Source organism: Aythya fuligula, chromosome 1 (genome assembly GCF_009819795.1).
Source record: "Aythya fuligula isolate bAytFul2 chromosome 1, bAytFul2.pri, whole genome shotgun sequence".
NCBI lineage: Eukaryota > Metazoa > Chordata > Aves > Anseriformes > Anatidae > Aythya > Aythya fuligula.
The window spans coordinates 58973100-58992535 of NC_045559.1; the positions used below are offsets into that span (position 1 = coordinate 58973100).

A 19436-nucleotide genomic window follows, 5' to 3' on the forward strand; every position below is an offset into this window, starting at 1 on the left:
TCCTGTGACTGATGTGTTACAGTGGATGGTTACAGGCTCTTCAGAAAGCATGAACAGAACAGGCAAGGCAGGCGGGTGGCATTGTAATGCAGGGGCTGGACTGTATGGAGCTTGCAGCTCTCATTAACATGGTTGAGAGCCTCAGAGTAAGGATTAAGGAAAAAGCAAAAAAAGCAGATGTCATTGCGGGAGTCTACCATAGGCCACACAGCCAGGATGACAACATCAATAAATTATTTTTTAAGGAATTAAGAGAGACCTTTTAATCAGAAGCCTTTGTCCTTATGGGTGACATCAAAACTGAGAATACTGCATAGCTGGTAGAAAAAGATCCAGGAGATTCCTAAAACACGTTGATTGTAACTTCTTAGTACAGGTACTAAGGAAGTCAACTAGAAAAGGTGCCCTCCTAGATTTGTTTGTAAAGAGGGAGGGTCTCAGGGGTGAAGTGGTGATTGGTGGCTGTCTTGGCCACAGTGACCATGAAGTTGTAGAGCTGAAAATCCTTGGTGATGGAAGGAAAACTGCCACCAAAACTTCAGCCCTGCATATGGGGAGAGCAAAATTTAGGCTGCTCAGGGAAATAGTTGGTAAGGTCCCCTGGGAAACTACTTTTGAAGGACCATCAGTGCTGGTTGCTTTTTAAGTACCACCCTTTAAGAGCACAGGAACAGACAATCCAAAAATTGCAAAAGGCAAGCAAGCAGGTGGTCAGCTTGGCTGAGCAGGGATCTTCTGGAGCTTATAGGGAAAAAGAAAGTGTCCACTGGAAGCAAGGTCAGGCAACAGGGGAGGACTACAGAGGCGCTGTTTGTCATTGTAGGAAGAAAATTTGTGTAACCAAAGCTCAAATGGAATTAAGAGTGGCCAGTACTGTGAGGGGCAGTAAAAAGGGCTTTTTAAAGTATGTTAAAAGCAAAAGGAGGTCCATTAGTTGATGAGGATGGTCACCTCACAAATAGGCAGATAGACAAAACAAAGACTCTTAAAAAGCATTAAGAGTCTCCAATATCAGTGATGTGCTCTGAAATCCCTAGGGCCCTGAGATGGAAGACCATGACTGTGCTAATAATAAATTCCCAACCCATCCCAAACTTGCACAATATTTGCTGCTCTACCTGCTGTTTGTAATTTTAAGGGGTCCAATTGGATTCAACTGTTAGAGAGTGTAAAAATGAAGGCTATAAAAATGGTGAAGGGTCTAGAGAACAAGATGCATGAGGGGTGGCTGAAGCCACTTGGTTTGTTCAGCCCAGAGCAGAGGAGGCTGAGGGGAAGCCTGATAGCAGCCTGCAGCTCCCTCACAAGGGGAGTGGAGGGGCAGGTGCTGAGCTCTGCTCTCTAGTGACAGCAAGAGCATGGAACTGCAACAGAGGAAGGTCAGGCTGAGTGTTAGGAAAAGGTTCTTAAAAAAAAAAAAAAAAAAAAGCATGGAGCAAGACTTCTTGGAAGTCATTTTTGAGTACATGAAGGAAAAGGTGGTGACTGGTAAGTATAGGCATGGATTTTAAATCAGCTTGCTCCCAGTTATAAAATTACTGGTTTTACAAACAAGGTAAATGCCATTCACCCTTCTTCCTTTGCCTAGAGGAAGGCTTTCACTGTCAGACAGTACTGCCATACGCGACTTTAGATATTGCAGACTGAATAGATAGACAAGTTTGGAAGTTAAAGTCTGAATGAACAGACTAGATGAGTGAAATGGACTGAGAGCAGTAGTTAACACATTCTGTGAAACACCATAGGGGGCTAACCCAGAACCTGCTTTTTTATTTAAAAATATATGTACTTATATTTGTCAGTGGCCTAGAGGTGGTGATGAACTATACGCTCATCACATTTACAGATGACACCAAATTGGGTGGAACAGTCAACATGCTTGAGGGAAGAGCTGCCATGCAGATATACCTAGGTAGACTGGAAGAAAGGGGTGACAGGAACCATACAAAATACAAAACAGGAAATACAAAGTCATATAAAGGGATAAGTCCTTGCAATGATACTGGCTGAGCAGCAGCTCCGTGGAAAAGAAGTTGGGAGTCTTGGTGCATGTTCAGCAAGCTAAACAAGCCAGGAGTGTGCCTTGGCAGCAAAGAAGGCCAACAGTATCCTTGGCTGCATCAACAGTAGCGTAGCCAGTAGTCTGAAGAATGTGATTATCCTTCTCTAATCAGCACTTATTGGACCGAATTTAGAATACTGCATCCAATTTTTGGCCCCCCAGTCCAGGAAAGACATTGATAAACTGGAGTAAATTCAGCAGAGAGCTGCCAAGATGGTCAGGGAGACATGCCCTATGAAGAGAAGCTAAGGGAACAGCTTGTTCAGTCTGGAGAAGAAAAAGGCTTCAGGGGAATCTACTAATAGCCTTCTGATACCTACAAGAAAGTAATCAAGAAGATGAAGCCAGGCTCTTCATGTTGGCTGTCAGCAGACAGAAAAGAGAGAACAGGCACAAACTGAAACCAGACAGGTCCCAACTGGTTTCAGGGAAGAAAAAAGTCACCATGAGGACACTCAAGTAGTGGAACAGGTTGCCAAGAAAGATGCTGCCGTGTCTGTCCTTGGACGTTTTCAAAGCCTGACTGGATAACGCCTTGATTATCCTAGGCTGACCTCATAATTGACTCTGCTTTGAGCAGGATGTTGGATCAAAAACTTCCTGGTGTTCCTTCCAACCTGAATTATTTTACAATCTTAAGTTTAAAGAGTCTTATAGACACTGCTTTGCACATGCTTACAGTTTTCCAGCAACTTTAGAACACAAAACTCTAGGGCTGTGTGAATGCTAACCAATTAATCCAAACATTCAGAACAAGATCAGATCAAGTCTCATGTGCTTTCTAGCCTAAAATACTACTGTACCTACAGCTACAATCACAGTTTCACAAAAGCAACTTGAGTAATAGCATTTTCCCTACTACCAGACAGCTCAATGCACTAATTCACAAGCATGGTCAAGTAAAAGTGTATAACTTCTAAAATCCACTGTAGAAGACTATTTTTGGGCCTGAACCGAAGACCCTCTCCAAAGTATCACGCTCACTCAAAGGTGTTGAATGGAACACTTAATACAGCTGTTAGGCTTAAACTACTAGTACTGTGAGCTGTGCAATAGTGTCACCTAGTGGCCAGTACTCTTACAACGAAGTCAGGGCCCGATTCAAGAAGAAAACTCTACTGCCTACCAACTGTGCTACTCCATAAAACTAGTATATATGTATATTTATATAGACACACATGCATACGAAGCAAAAATCACAGCAACAAATAAGACTAAACTGAGTCATGGAAAAGCATAAGTTACACACAGCTTTTATGACCTTGAAAAATGTCATTCCAGAAATAGAAAAAGTTCTTTCGGGAAGCAAGAAACATTATTGGTCTAAAAGAAAAGGATTTCTAGAATGATGGATGAGTACTGCAGTCTTTTGTTTATACCATCATAAATGAGGCTCAAGATCACCAGGTGTAAAATCATCTACTTCAATTCCAAACACAACATTGATACATTTCTTGTCAAGAGACAAGAACAAGTAAATGGAGATCTTGCATAATATACTTCGTGAGCGTTGCCCAAGTCTATGTACAGAATTTATAAATAGTTTTAGGGTTACAAGTATTAGAGCACCCCCAAACTTTAAGGACTGTTCATGCTACTGATTTTTGAAGTATTTGTAATTTCTTCTGATCTTACACAACTGAAGAGGAGAGGCAAACTTCAACTATTTCAACATTCCAGAGATTTATAAGAATGCTTGTTCTGCTCGTTGCACGTTCCTCAAAACTACTGAAATTCGTTGAATCTTTGCATTTCTGTGGCTAACAGGTCTGCTTAAACTTTGTGCCACACTTGAATCAAATAAGTTTCATTAGATTTCCACTATCCTACAGCTTTCATCTCATCTACTGTTCACTTTCTTTCTTAGATGAAAGACTTGAGCATGAGAACATTTGTTATTCTCCATAGATTAGCAGACAATTGGTTGCACCATATCTTCCACATTCAAAATATTCTTAAGCACATCCCATCAATGTCCAACACTCTCAACTAAATTTCTAGGTTTTAGAAGAAAGAACATGACTCAAGCAGATGAAGAAAGTCTTTTTGACAGATTGTGTTCCACAATCAACTCAGCATTTATTTGGCTACTCTGTATTTTACAGAAGTTCAAGTTTCATAGGGTTTCCACTTTAACAAGCTCAAACAGTGAAGTAACAGACTTCAAATTATTAAGTAAACAGCCAAAAATACTGCATGTTTCTTGTAGCATAGAAAATACCAAGACCTAATTTTGTAGCTTGGCTAACATTTACAACAAAGAAATAGCAATGTCACAGACAGATTGCCCAGTTTGCTCTCAAATTTCTGAGCTGGCTTCTAAAGACTAAGCAACAAAAAATTTTGCACTGTTGCTTTTTTCGCTGCTCTTCAGACTGCAGTAGAAACAGAAGTAGAGAAATTTATTTTGCAGAAGTACTTCTAGAATTTGTAACAACTGTAAAAAAAAATCACAGGCAGGACATGCAGGCTGTCCCCACTCACATGGCTTACTGAAAACTTCAGGAAAATTGAGTGGTTTCTTTTTGTTCACCAATGTTGTAATCCTTACGGTTTTTGAGGACTGCAGCAGACTAATGAAGATTCTTCTGAAGACAGCCAACCAATTAGTACATTTCTATAACCACTTAGCTACTACATAAATATAGAAACAAATAAACACAATAGTAGTATTTTACATCTTGTGGTTATAAACCCCATAAAGAGTACAAGAACAAAAAATACATAGTACAGCCTGCTTTTATGCTTGGGTCGGTGAAACAAACAATAACACCTACACATATATATGCAATTTCCTGAACACTACTGAACATGATAGAATTTTCTATTTACAAAACTTATATCCTAAAGTGAAAGATATTGTCATACCACCTATATGGAATGAAAATAGGAACTAGAATGATGAAGAAAAGGACAGCAGGGACAGCAACAGGGATTAGAAAATAATTACTAAGCTCTAGAGAATTCTTCCAGTTACACTGCAATTTTTCCAGATACTTTGATTTTTCTTACATGCTTTAAACAGATGGGTAATTAACACAATGTAGCATTTTATGTTACACCTTGCTGAGTCACACAAACCTGCAAAAGTGGTCTTTCCACCCTAAAAGATAAGTTGGTACATAAATGTTTCTCCTTTTTTCATTTTTATGACTGTATAGTGCCAGACATGATTTAAACATAGAAAAAAAGCATACATTAGAAGTTGACTTGGAAGTTTTCTTTAACCATCACCACAGACAGCATGTCTCAGGCATTCAAGATGTTCAAATGAAAGAAACAAGTAGCAACATTAAAAATTAAAACAAAAACTGAAAAAAAAATGAAATTACAAAGATACTTCCAACATCAGTGGAATCTGAATGGTAATAATGTCTATTGTTTGCTTACAACATTGTTTTCATGGCTGCATGGATTAGACTCAACCAAAAAAATTTCCTTAGCACATAACTATTACAGGTAGTTGGCTAAGATTCTGTTTAGAAAAATTACTGATTATAAATGAAAGAGTTGCTAACTTGTATAATACTTAAACTGTTCTTTTTTTTTGGTTGTTGTCCTATAGACAGCACTTACCAATTCAAATTACGTCATACTACCACTTGCATGTAATTAATCTCACATTTATAATCCTGCCCAAGAAGACTAGCTTCAGGTCTTCAGAAACATGCAAAACCAGTAACTTTACAAGAGCCTCCCTAGGAAACAGTTCTTACATTTGGCATATGTAGTTAAAAATAAGAGAACAGAACGGCTAAATAACCAATATTATTTATCGGTTCTTATTACCAAAGAAAGGAGTGGCAATGAAGAGTCCTTTATACAAGAATAAATACAGTGAGTTAAAATTGAAGTAATAAATGAGCAAGAAAAAGCAAAACAGTATGTATTCATCAGACCCACAAGACTTAATTTTTCTAATTCAATTATGATTAGGGAACTATTCAAATACATATATGTGAAGGTAAAAATTTAATACAAGGAACACCCTCAAAATCTAAAAGCTTACCCCATTTGCTTTTCAAAATTAAACTTTCTTTTCAGAAAAATGTTTAAAGTTGAGACACTTACTCTGAAATAAGTAAATGATTAGATCTTCTTTCGATCTCCCCCTCCCCAGCCCAAGACACACACAAGAAAAATAAAAGGTGCTCAACAAGACAAAGACAACAAATTCTATTACCTTGGATCCAAGATTTCACCAAGAATTTCTTCCAGCTTGTCAATAAAGTTAACAAAGTTTGAAAGTCCCTTTACATGGGCTCTTAAGGGATCAAATAATGAAGCTGCACAGCCTTTTCCTCCAAGTTCTACAGTTCGGATAAAAGATGTTGCCATCTATTAGGAGAAACATTTGGGAATACAAAATGTAGGCATATCCAAAAATGCATGTATGTTGAAGTGATCATCTCCTACAGATTTGCAAGCAGTGTATACAGCTGGATAATAGCAGAAATAAACCAAAATCAATAGAATGAATTTTAATAGCAAGCTTTTTACATCTCATTATACGTATTTGCAAGATCAATGCTTAAATAGTGCAGCAGTATAAAAATCCGCAAGCCAAACAAAAGTGACCCAACTAATTTGATTTTTTTTTTTGACAGCTTGGTAAAAGCTTTATTAATAGAGTATATATATTTTTGTTGTTGCTCTCTAAATGCTTGTGCTGACATCAAAAAAATACTCAAACATTCAGAGCCTTGTCTATGGCCTAAGAGCCTATGAATATTTAATATAAGCATGTAAAAATTGATTCCAGTAGCATATATATTTTCAGAGGTACAAATAAAAACTATGAATGCTCAAAGCTGAAAAAATGTGACCATTAAAAGGTCATCAGATATTCAATTCTGAAAGTTTCCATATATCTAGCATACAATAGAGACATTGAAAATAAGAGATGGCCTCAAAGTAGTACACTTTTGATCATGACCCCTCAAATTTTAATGCAATGATCAAAACAAACAGCTTAGCATTTCTCCATAAAAGTTAGATAAGAAACCAATTACAACTGCTTGATGCCGTAATGCTGATTCTACATATTAATTTCAGACTATACAGCTAAATCATAAAGCTCTTCGGACTGTAACAAATACAGCTGGAATTATTCTAGCAAAGAAAGTAAACCTGCCATTATTCCTGCTTTTGCACTAAAGGCTTATTGTGGATAAAGTATGGTTCATAGGACCTTGCTTTCCCAATGGAAAATATTCTGGCTTTGCAGGACTTCTACAAGACATAGATGCCAGAAAAGACAACTTCTTTATACAGTAGAGAAGTTTCCCCTCTGGCAAGTATGAGGAAGAGGCAACAAATCCAGTCCAAACAACTTTTTAATATACAATTTTAATGGAGCATTAGGAGCTAAGATAATTAATCCTGGAACTGAGATTTCAGAAGTTTTCCATATTTTTCAACCATAAAATCTGAGACTGCAGCTGCTTCAGTGACTGTTACATACCCATACTGTTTTTCCTCTGTCTACTGTTGTCTGCACTGTGTATGCAAAATTTGATTATTTTAACTATGAGGTACCACAGTGGTTCTTTGGAGAAAGAATTCTTACTTCTTATAACTATTTTTGAGATGGCTCTATGGTGGCTATAACTATTCTAAGTATAAATTCACCTCACATGCTCTGAGTACTGTAATTGATGCTATAGCTTTTTATGTTCTTATGCAAGGGAGCATACTTCTTTTTCCTCTAGCTCTGTGCCTTTGAGAATAACATAGGCAGGAATATCCCATATCGTATCTTGGAGAATATTTCAAGACTAATCAAGCTATAGACAACTGACAAGCATTACCCTCCAAAAATTCTGCCAAAGCTGAAGAAGCTGCAATACAGCTACTCCAAATTTTGGAGTCTGTTCTCATGTACATGTCAAAGGCAGTATTTTTATCATTAGATTGGTCTATAAAAGCGATTTTGTGCAAAAGAAATACTTTAAAACTTGAGTTAAACTGAATCTAAAAGTGCACAAAAAGTGTTTGTTTTTTTTTAAAAAAAAAAAAAAAAACATTTAGCTAAAGTACCTTCAACATTTAAAACAAAAAAGGTAAAACGCATTGTAATGCACTGTTAATGGATTCTTTTTGTTAACAGTCCCGATTCCTGTTTTTGAAATGCCACACTTTAGTGCTCTAGAGGTACACATGCACACATTTTTCTGTGTCTTTATATCTCACAATCAAGCAAGCATCCATTTCTTCAGGCTGTATCTGTCACTTTTTTTGTTGTTGTTTGTTTTAAACCTAGAAACTATATTTAGGTGGTATTCAGCTTGGCTTGCAAGTGTCAGTCTTGTGTATGAAACTAAAGCAACATTTCATGTTTACAGAACTATTCCATTATCTCTGATCTACAGCAAGTTTCATTGGACACACATACCAGGAAAATGGACATTTTTCTCTCCTGTGAGGCATGTTTTAGCTTAGTAAAGGCTTCTCTACCGAGTCCTCTGTCAGGAACATTTAGAATATGAGCCAATGCCAGATCATCCTTAGAATTCACCAACAGGCTTAAATATGAATAAACACACTTCTTTGCCAAGAACATCACCTGTTTAAGAAAGCATCAACATTAACTGGTCATCTTACTGCTCAATTACATGCTACTTTTTTAAATCTAATTACACATGTACTAATAGGACTCTGGAAAAGTAAGAATCTTACCTTACATAATTTCAAAATATTACTTCACGTATGGCAATTATGGAAGCACTGACAAAGGCAAGCATGATTAATATGTTAAAATTAGATTCACAAAATACCTAAAGTTGAAGGGACCCACACAGATCATTGAGTCCAAATCCTGGCTCCACATAGAACCACCCAAAATTCAGACCATGTCTGAGTGCATTACCCAAACACTTGAACTCCAGCAAGCTTGGTGCCATAACCACTGCCTTGGAGGCCTGTCCCAGTGCCCGACCACCCTCTCCCTCTGGGTGCAGAACCTTCTCCTAATACCCAGCCTCATCCTCCCCTGTCTCAGCTCCATGCCATTCCCTCAGGTCCTGTCGCTGTCTCCAGAGAGCAGAGCTCAGCGCCTGCCCCTCCACTCCCCTCGTGAGGGAGCTGCAGGCTGCCATGAGGCCCCCCCCAAAGCCTGCTCTGGGCTGAACAAACCAAGGGACCTCAGCCACTCCCCACCTGTCTTGCCCTCTAGACCTTTCCCCATGTTTGTAGCCTCTATAGTAGTTTTGTGTGTCTTATACTATGGTGCCCAAAACTGCAAGCAGTACTCGACATACTATATACTGTACTTGAGTATTCACAAAATATTTGAGAACTGTATCTCCAGTTATTAAAGTTGGCTTTCTATTTCTATTTAGCAATCTCTCCACAAACATCCCTTTTACATCTCAAGCCAAAATAGTAACACCATTAAACTACAATGATTTTACATTAACTTCAAATAAGCTAGACTTTCAACACCTCACCAGCTCCAGCTCAGATGCACTAATTTTTCCCTTGGTTGGTTCCCTGGGATTTAAATAACAGAAGTCCCACTGATTGAAGTTTTCGAGTTTATATTAAATTACAACCCAGCTCTACCCTTATATCCAAAAATATAAAATTATAATTACTTATATTGCAGTTCAGGATCCTATAAGAACAAAATTCTCAGAATTTAATAATTTATAGTTTTGTCATAAGCAAAGAAAGCAAAGACAAGAAAAGGCCATTAATAGAAAGAAAGATATAAACCTTTTGTAGCTGTGGAATTTCTTATTCAACAGGAAATAGGACGAATGTAAGCAGTCAAAAAGAAGGGGCCAAGAATATTTTTTATTATACATGTCACAGTCAGAGCACCAAGCGAGCCTATTGGTAGAAGTGCTATCTAGGGCATAAACTTAGTAACAAAGAGAAAAGCACCTAAGTGCATTTAACTGAAACACTTTGTTATCCTGATGTCAGATTGCTGGGAAGATGCTTGCTCACTTGTTGGGAACTATTTTGAGTTGCACCCAAATATTGTATTGAAATTGACACTTCCAAGCTTGCTTTCCTCATTAAATGACTGAAGCTTCACCATTTCAAACACTGTTATACTGATACTGTTTAGGTGGTTGAATTCAGTATCCCCACAAAGTCCTCAGTTGTCTACTGCAACAGATCAGCATTGTCTGCATTTCTACAGCTACCACTACAGTTGGTGCTCAGATTTCTTCTGAAAGTAAATAAGCATTACTTAAGTTGAAAAGTTAAACCTAAATTTATCTCTTACCATTTCACTTTGCAGCATCAGGCAAATTCTTTAACTCACATCCAAGACAATGTTTGAATGATAATATACTTGCAAAAAATATGTATTCCCTATTGTTTAAAGGCAGATTAAATCTATGTCAAGTGCCCACCATAAAAGGACTGTCTTCCAGGGAATAAATTTGTGCGCTTGCCCCATGCACACACTCATACCAAAGAGATACAGAGCTTGAATATACTTAAACCACAACAATATCTTAATAGAAATAACTGCAAAAGAAAACTTGTATTCCATATTCCATTAAATTTTCTGTATCTAAAAAGCACTAAAAAAAGAATTTATAGACACATTTATTATTATTTATTTATTTACCTTCGCATTGCTCTGGTCCTGTCTGTTGACTGGTGTGGGAGTAGAAGGAACACAGCCACTATTTTCTGGTACATTCATTATGCCAGAAATAAATTCCAGCAGTTGAACCTTTAATAAAAAGAATTGCATAAATTTAAATACAAAGATGACTGTAACACAAAAGTAGTAATAACACCAAGTAAAACTATGATTTTCTCCAGCTTGCTAATGTTTTGAACACCAAAAGCTACTTTTTCTTTAGTCTTTAGAAATACAATTGTTCTAAGAGAGAAATGACATGTAAGATTCAAATTAACTCAGGAGAACTTTTACAGTTACTGCCCTAAAAGCAGCTATTTTTAAAAAAAAAAAAGTTAGCACTATGCCATAATTATAAAGAACTCATCAACCCTCCAAAGTTTTCTACCTTTCCCATGAAAGTAGCAAAAAACAAAAGAAAAGCAATTACAGCTTCCTAAACTTTAGTCCTAAACTTTATTTCTTTTGAAGAACTGTTTGAGTGCAGATTCTCTAAACTTAAGTAGGCAAGTTTGTTACAAGCATACCTGTCATAGACTCATACAACAATTTAGGTTAGTAGGGATCTTTTGAGATCACCTAGTACAGTTACTTGCTTGAAGGAAGACAAGTTAGACCAGGTTGCTCAGTGATGACTTGCCGAGCCAAGTTTAATATCTCCAAAGGCAAGATTCCACATCTTCTCCGGGCAACCTGTTCCAGTATTTGACTACTTTTTCATGGACACAGCTTTATCCCCAACTCAGGAGGAAGAGTTATTCCAAGCAATTGAAATATCCTGTCCTTTATTGACTAATTTCCTCTAATAATGCATGTTACCTTCCTGCAAGCAGACAGCTAACTCCTCTCTGTAATTTTTGTTACAAGCTAGAAATAGGTGCAGCTAAATCCAATGTTAATTAATTTTTCATTATATGTTTCCTTTGTCTTTTAATCTTCCCATACTCTAGAGAGCACAGAATCAAATAAAATCATGTGGCATGCTTGTATTTTAAACTTCTTTTAATTGCTACTAATACACAACCATCAGACCCAGCAACATGGGTTCAGGAAAGTCCATCTCACTAATTTGATACCCTTCTATGGTCAGATCACACTCTTAGTAGAGGAAGGGAAGGCAGTGGATGTAGTTTTTCTGGATTTTCACATGGTTTTTGGTTTTGTCCCTCATGGTCCTTCTAGACAAATTGCCTAACTGTGAGAAAAACTGACTCACAGTGTGACATTTGGACTCAATTTTTGCAGGTCCCTTCCAACTGTATCCATCTTATTCTGGTTATATATTTTGATCTGATAACAAAGATCAAAGTTTCATTATTTTTGTAGTCAGACTGCAATATGTACTACAACTTCTCTAGCCTGGAGCATGGCCTCATGTGCGGTGTTATAACATCTGAAGCACAATAAACTGCAACAGATGCTTGACTGAGTAGCTGAAGTGGAACCTCTTGCAGTCTCTGGAAAAAATTGAACATGAAGATACATGAAGAATATGGAAAATTTTTTTGCCTTTAGAAGCGAGGTATTTTTAAAGTGAAAACCAAAAATATTTGGACTGTCTATCAACATATATCCAAAACTCCATGACACATTAATCACTAAGCTTTGATCTATCTACATCAAGTCTCTACAATTCAGTTTTCAGTTCTGTTTGTGAGAAAAAACAATATACTCAGTGGAGCTGTGATCTACCCATCCAGCAGGACAGCAGAAATATGCAATTTTTGAATGGATCTATGATGTCTTAAAGATTTATTAATTTAAAGTCATCTGTTCCTCCAGAGAAAAGGGAAGTCATTTGTGAATAATTCAAGACTTCCACATATATTTTAGAAGCGCTGTAAATCCACAACTGGAATCAGAAATACGGTAAAACAGAGATCAAACAAGCAAAATACTTACAGGGGCTATGCTTTCCTCTTCAGATACAAGTGCAAGAGCATAGCACTTCTGACATATATCTATGATATCTAACATATTGCTGCTTGCTAAGAAGGAATCATAGGCTTTTTTAACATCAGCATAATTTTCTCTTTCTTCCATGTTTTCATGTGATAATCCTAGTTTGTCATGTAACAAATATTTCCAAGTTTCCATCACATCATTAAGTAATACCGTGAAGTCTCCGTGGTGCTAATAGGACAGAAAAAACAATGTTTTATGTTCAGCATAGCTTTAAAAGTTACTTTAAAACAAGATATATATATGTATCTTACAGAAAAAAAATATAAACTAAATATTTGCATTTGTAACAAAGTATTACTTATAATTGAAGTTATTCCAGTGCTTTGGTCTTAGCTCTAACTTTTTGTAATTAAGTCTTTTATCCTGATCTTTAAAATGCCAGGCATACATTTTGAACTTTACTCATAAGAAAATAAATTGATTTTCACAGGACTACTGCATAAATATAGTTAATTATTTGCAGAAATAGTGTTCTTCACAGCAGGCATTTACCTTCCAAAAGCAGTAAATAATATTAACATGCTTCAAGTAGTGATCTGAGAAAACATATGCCATCTCCCAACAAAAATGAACTTTTTTCCCCCCTCCCTTATTAATAGTTTACTATAATGTTGATAGCATTGCTACACAGATCTAACAAATGCATTAAAGCAACACACACCTAATTATATCCATATACCCCTTACTAGTATCATAAATAACATCAACCATATGACACTATCTTATACTCAGCTTTGGGCCCACACTCCCTTACAGAATGATTAGATTACATTCCCATGCACCCATCTGCCTCCTTCCCTTTAGCCCTTCCCCCTCTCTCCCCCAAATGAAAGAGAATTACAACTTGACAGTCAAATAGAAGATTTAATAGCAATTAATAGAGTTAAAGTGCAAATAAAGTAGGCAAAAAATGACAAAATGTGGGTAGCACAAAAACCACCAGCATGTTTTCAGCAACTGGAGAATCTTTCCCTATTCTAGGCAAAAAAATAAAATTCATGTGTATCCAAGTAATGTAAGAGGCTGGTTTCACAGCTGCAGTTCCTTTCCTACTCTCGAGAGAAGAGCACTCCGTTGACCTTTGATGGACAGAAACAGAAAATACATCAAGAGGAAGGACTAAAATCACATTTTATTTATCTATCAGTTACTTCCCCCCCAAAGGATTTACATCAAAATAAGGTCATCTGCTATAAATGCATTTATATATAGGGGTGCGTCAAATAATGATCCCTAAGCACTTCTGAGATGTGCAAACACTTAACTGTAAAGCAATAGCTTGCAGTTTTATTATGCAGAAACCAAAAGGGAAAATATAGAAAATGCTTTTTATTAAGTCTTTACGTGGAAGAACAGAAGAGACTAAAAATAAAAGACTAAACATAGCATTATGGACTACATATAATCTTATAAGTAAGTGGAAAACTAAAGGACCAAAGCTGTTAGCAAAGGTGCCATAGTCGGGGGTTACAAGAACAACAGCAGGGCACAAGTGAAAAGCAAAAAGGTAAAAGTTACTGAAGGCAGGAACAAATAGGGATGGAATTCACAGTTTTAAATCAAAAAGAGTAAATGACACGTCCGTCTTATTTGAGTAAAACTGAATGATGTGTTAACTGGCTTGCAGCCTACAACCTTCATCGTCAGCAAGAAGATGGGAGAGCTTAGGTAATGCTGCGCTTGGGTACAGTATATAACACTACTTAGAGGATCTCTTATTTAAAGGAAATGAGTATTATCAGCGGTTAAAGACTGCAATAATGAGAAAGCCTTAAAATAAGTTCAATCCCTTTAAGCAAAACTACATTCACAAAGAATTACAGTCAGAGCCTGACTAAGTTAAAATACATAGCAAAGGCTTCTGCTACTCATCTGGGGGCCCCCATCACAAGAAGGGCACAGACCTATTAGAACGAGTGCAGAGGAAGGCCACAAAGACAATCAAGGGGTTGGAGCACCTCACCTACAAAGACAGGCTGTGGGAGTTGAGACTGTTCAGAAGAGAAGGCTCCAGAGACCTTAAGGGGTCCTACAGCAAAGCTGGGGAGGAACTCTATCAGGGAATGTAGGGATAAGACAAGGGGGAATGGCTTTACACCAAAAGAGGGTTGATTTAGATTAGACCTTAGGAAGACATTCTTTGCTGTGAGGGTGGTGAGGCACTGGAACAGGCTGTCCAGGGAAGCTGTGGATGCCCCATCCCTGGGGATGTTCAAGGCTGGGTTGGATGGGGCTTTGGACAACTGTGCTGGTGGGAGGTATCTCTGCCTGCTGCCAGGGGAAGTTGGAAATAAATGGCCTATAAGGTCTCTTCCAACCTAAACCATTCTATGATATGAACTCTTTCCACTTCAGCCCCTCCAAAAATTAAATATATAATATTATAAACACAACTCAAAGAGATCAGCAGTTGGTCAGAGGAAAAAGTCATTTTAGCTTGGTACTTGTGGAAGAATTTGTTTCAAAACAAAGTAGAATCTCAATATAGTATCTATTAAACCAAAGCTATTCCTTGCAAGACAAAGGACATGCAGAGATTAGCAAAGTTAAATTTCAAATATTTTTGCAGCTCTAATATAAGTAAAATCGCACTCCAGATATTAACTTTCATGATCAGGTGCTCACTGTGGCAGTGTATTCTATTACTTACACAGTCAATTGTCACAAGTCTGATGTTAAATGAAAAAATAAGTGCGTGATGGTTTCCAACAAGCATATGCCAGCTGACTAATGTCTAAAGGAAGTTCAAAAAGTTCTGGACTTTCATTCCATGATAGACATTGCAAGTATTGTGTTTCATGGGCATAGAAAAAAGATGTTATAAAGCATCTTCACTTCCTTTGCTTCTTGATAATTTAGCACATTAAATCTCCTTGGATTCTTATTTTAGCATGTTTGAAATCCAGTAGCAACATTTCATGCCTAAATACACCTTTTTAGTATTTTCTAGGTATTGTGAACTTTCTAGGGCTAATTACATAGCAAAGCCGTTTCTATTTTGCCATAGAGTTGTTAAGAAAAACACAAACACGATGCATATTCCAGCAATATTATGGTCTCTCCTACCTTCCCTAAATAAATGGCCACTAACTGCTTTTGAAACATGTGCTTTCAAGATTGCTATGTTTAACCACCATCCTGGTGTTGTCTCTAATCCTAGTTTTTCAGGCATACTCCTAGATTGCAGTATTCCTGTCTGGTACTCTTCCTGATTTGTGAGATTCTGCAATCTTGCAGTCTCCAACCCTACACGGAGCTTTTAGTGCTTGCATGTGCTCTCTTCTAAGAGGGAGGCTCCCAGACTGTGACCTATAAAGCACATTAAGCAATATAAAGCAACACTTCAAATGGGTTTCCTATTCCAGGAAATGTTGATAGGGCTGCATGCAGATTTAGAAACCCATCCATGTAAGAGCAAATATAGAGACATAAGCATCTGATAGCTGTGACATTGAAGTCTGGCAGAAGCAAAGGCAATGAACTTTCAGGCCAAGATCCCAGGCTTAGAAAAGCCAGTATAACTTGCAGAGCTAGTTGTTTGGGACTGCACAATGTTTTAGAGGGTAGTCCTCAGTACAAGAGGCACACTGACATACTGAAGAGACCCCAGTGAAGACCCACAAAGATGATCAAGGCACCCCTCCTCTGAAGAGGGGCTGAGAGAGCCAGGGCTGCTCAGCCCTGAGAGGAGAAGGCTCAGCAGGGAATGCATCAATGAGTACAGACAGCTGAGCAGAGGATGCAAGGAAGGGAGCCAGGCTCCTTGCAGTAATGCCCCACTGACATGAGAAGATAATAACAGGCACAAACACAGGAAGGTCTATCCAATCATCAGGAAAGTCTTTGTTACTGAGGGTCACCGAGCTCTGGCACAGGTTGCCTATAAAGGCTATGAAATCTCACTCCCTAGGAGGGATAAATCTCCCTCCTTGAGACTCAAAAGGTGTCTGGACCAGTCCTAGGAAACAGTTTCTAGGCAGCCCTGCTTTTATACAGGGAGGTCCACAGGTACAAACATAACCAACAAGACAGTTACTCTCAATTGAACTTCACCTTGAATTTTACTTCTATTTCAAACCTCAAGAAAGGTGGCTCTTCTTGAAAGTTTACCTAAGTTTTTTTTTTGTTTTTTTTTTTTTTTAGCATTTACCTAGATTGATTAGTAACTTTCACTACACACTATATGCCACCAATGGCTTTATGTCTTATAGCTACAACAAAAGATACATTCAGAGGAACTCTAATAACACATTTTTCCCCTTTCATCACAACTATTCAGTTAACTTCTCATGCTGTTTGCTACCATTATACTTGGTGAAATTTAAGTTTAAAAGTATGAGACTTAAATGTTTCTGGAGTTTTCCAAAGCTGGGTTGGGAGCAATCTCTTCTTCATCCCTTGATGTATCTTATACACATGCAAGGAACATTGTACACCTCCTAGAAGTACTGGGTACACACTCACAGCTCAGATGCATAGGACTTCAACTGAGGAGCCTTAGGAAAAACAGCAGCCAAGAACGCAATGTTGCAAGCAACTTGTGCAGCCTATACCCAATCCATCTTACATTCATTCTTCTCATGTCATTCCAAAGCATTTCCAGAGCCCTTAGCAAAAAGATAAAAGGAGAACCTTGAGCTGAGCAGTGGACCAAATGAATTGCCTTGATGGGATAAGAACATCCCAAATGCTAGTTACCTCACTCTGCTCTACAGAGAATGAGAAACACTCAGTAGAAATAAACTGAAGTTGCACAAGCAAACAAAATACACTAGTATTTAAAGCTGAAGACTCAGATACATACTTAAAACACTTCTATCCTCTCATCTGTCTTGGTGTTCTTTTTCTAAGCCCTAATTTGACAAAGTGCTTAATCATTACTTTTAGAGCATCTCATGGCATCAAACATTCAGATGAAACACTGAATTGACCAAAATGGTTGTTTTAAATAGGTGCCCAAACAAAAAGTCCAGTAAGTGAACCCGGTTTAAGATGCACTAAATACTGTGAGAAACAAAGCTGTGTTTTTGCAATGAAAGTTGTTTTTGCAGTGGAAAATCCACTAACCTTGAATATTCAAAAGTGATTGTGCAGGCATGACAGTAGCATAGCAGTGGGGAGTATGTTAAGCAGATAAGGGGAAGGTCCCACTGTCCCAAAATAATTAAGATAGCTAAGAAAACCAGAATGAGCAGTACAAAATCCGTAAAAACAAAAATCACAGGCCCTCTAGTCACAAAAGAAGGAAAAAGGAAAAGGAGAAATTAACAGTTGCTCAAATAAAATTGTACATATATGGTGTAGAAGTGCATTGAATAGTGTGTGAACCTGTAGTACTCAGCCAATGAGGGAACAGGAGAAATCAGGTGTCGAGTAATAGGGAATATGAGGTTATGATGAACTTCTACTGTGAGCTCCTGCTTGAAGGACACTCACCACTGCGACTAAAATAGCTTCACAGAAGACCCTGTCTGAGAAACTTGAGATTTTTCACACAGTACCAAGAATGTTCTAAAAGAGTGCTGACCTGTTTATTGACTTCAGCCATTGACAGTTGTAACGCCATCAGCATGCAATCTGCTCCACATACAGTAGTTCTTTCTGAGTTGGAAAATAAGTGCCATTGTCTTCTGAAACGTTTGATCAAGTTTAAAATCTTTTGCTGGAAATCAACCATTGTCTAGAGTAGAACACAAAATTAAGAGAAATAAATGTGAAAAATAAGAGAGGCCCAACATGTTTTCACCTTCCATTAAGCTACACATCTGCTGTTGTTTATTTTTTCACATCAAATCCAGAGAATAAGTTCTTTCCGTTAAACACATAGTGCATTAAGACTCACCTCACTAATGACAGAGCAACAATGAAGAGGCAGGGTAAAACATACTTATGCATGATGTCTTCACAAAGACCCCTTATTCTCCTTGTATATTTTACTAACTTGAAAGAATTAAAGTTACTACAAAGGACACTCTTTTGTCTCAGCAAGGACCCAATCTGATACCCTAAAGTGTATCTTCAGTACTACCTGCTTTCACTGCTTGTCCAGTCCGTAACTATTAAAAGAGTTTAAAACTGGAAAGTTTTATTCACTATTGTTTTCAAGTTATTAATAAAGACATCTGATTTTTTTTTGTTGTTTTTGTTACCTATGCACAAAGCCTTTTTTCCTTTCCTCCCATAAGTCATCATTCTCCCTATTTCCTTTGGAAATGAGTTTCAACGTTGGTTTTGTATTTGACTACTTCATGCTTTGGCTTTCATTTTCTTGCATTTACCAAGCCAAAAGTACCTGAGACTCAAACTGCCTTCTCTAAACCCATTAATTTCTGAAACACAATTCCCTAACGCTGCATACAGTACACAATGAAGACCCCCGTCTTTTACTTTCAGACCACAAACCCAACCTTTCCCCTTATTTCACCTTGTTAACGCGTAGGTCACTGCACTTATTTATTTATTGGTAATTAGTATGATCAGGAACAGGAGAGGGGCGGGGAAAACAAAGCAACATCTTGCAACAAGCAAGACAAAGCAACAACTTACCAAGATGTTTGCAGGGGAAGAGTTAGAATCACATTTGGGTTGGAAGAGACCTTAAAGACCATCAGTTTCCAACCATAGGAAGCCATGGGCAGGGACACCTCCCACCATATCAGGTTGCCCAGTGCCCCATCCAGGCTGGCCTTGAACACCTCCAGGGATGGGGCATCCACAGCTTCTCTGGGCAACCTGTGCCAGCACCTCACCACTGTCTAAGCAAAGAATTTCTTCCCAATATCTAATGTGAAGCCACAAGTT

General features: G+C 37.8%; 1 protein-coding gene across 4 annotated transcripts in view; it reads right to left on the bottom strand.

The window, feature by feature from the left end:
- The window catches only part of PARPBP (PARP1 binding protein), a 54256-nt gene that overhangs the window by 34226 nt on the left and 594 nt on the right, over positions 1 to 19436 (bottom strand). For 3 of the 4 annotated variants that reach the window (XM_032207385.1, XM_032207383.1, XM_032207386.1), the window contains exons 2-6: positions 18163 to 18315; positions 12573 to 12803; positions 10653 to 10760; positions 8457 to 8627; positions 6246 to 6400 (exon numbers count right to left, since the gene is read on the bottom strand). In XM_032207385.1, the coding sequence (XP_032063276.1) occupies positions 6246 to 6400; positions 8457 to 8627; positions 10653 to 10760; positions 12573 to 12803; positions 18163 to 18312 (815 nt within the window). In that variant the 5' untranslated portion in view covers positions 18313 to 18315. Of the gene's footprint in view, positions 1 to 6245; positions 6401 to 8456; positions 8628 to 10652; positions 10761 to 12572; positions 12804 to 17099; positions 17243 to 18162; positions 18316 to 19436 lie in introns of those variants that run through there. The other variant, XM_032207387.1, reaches the window with a different exon arrangement.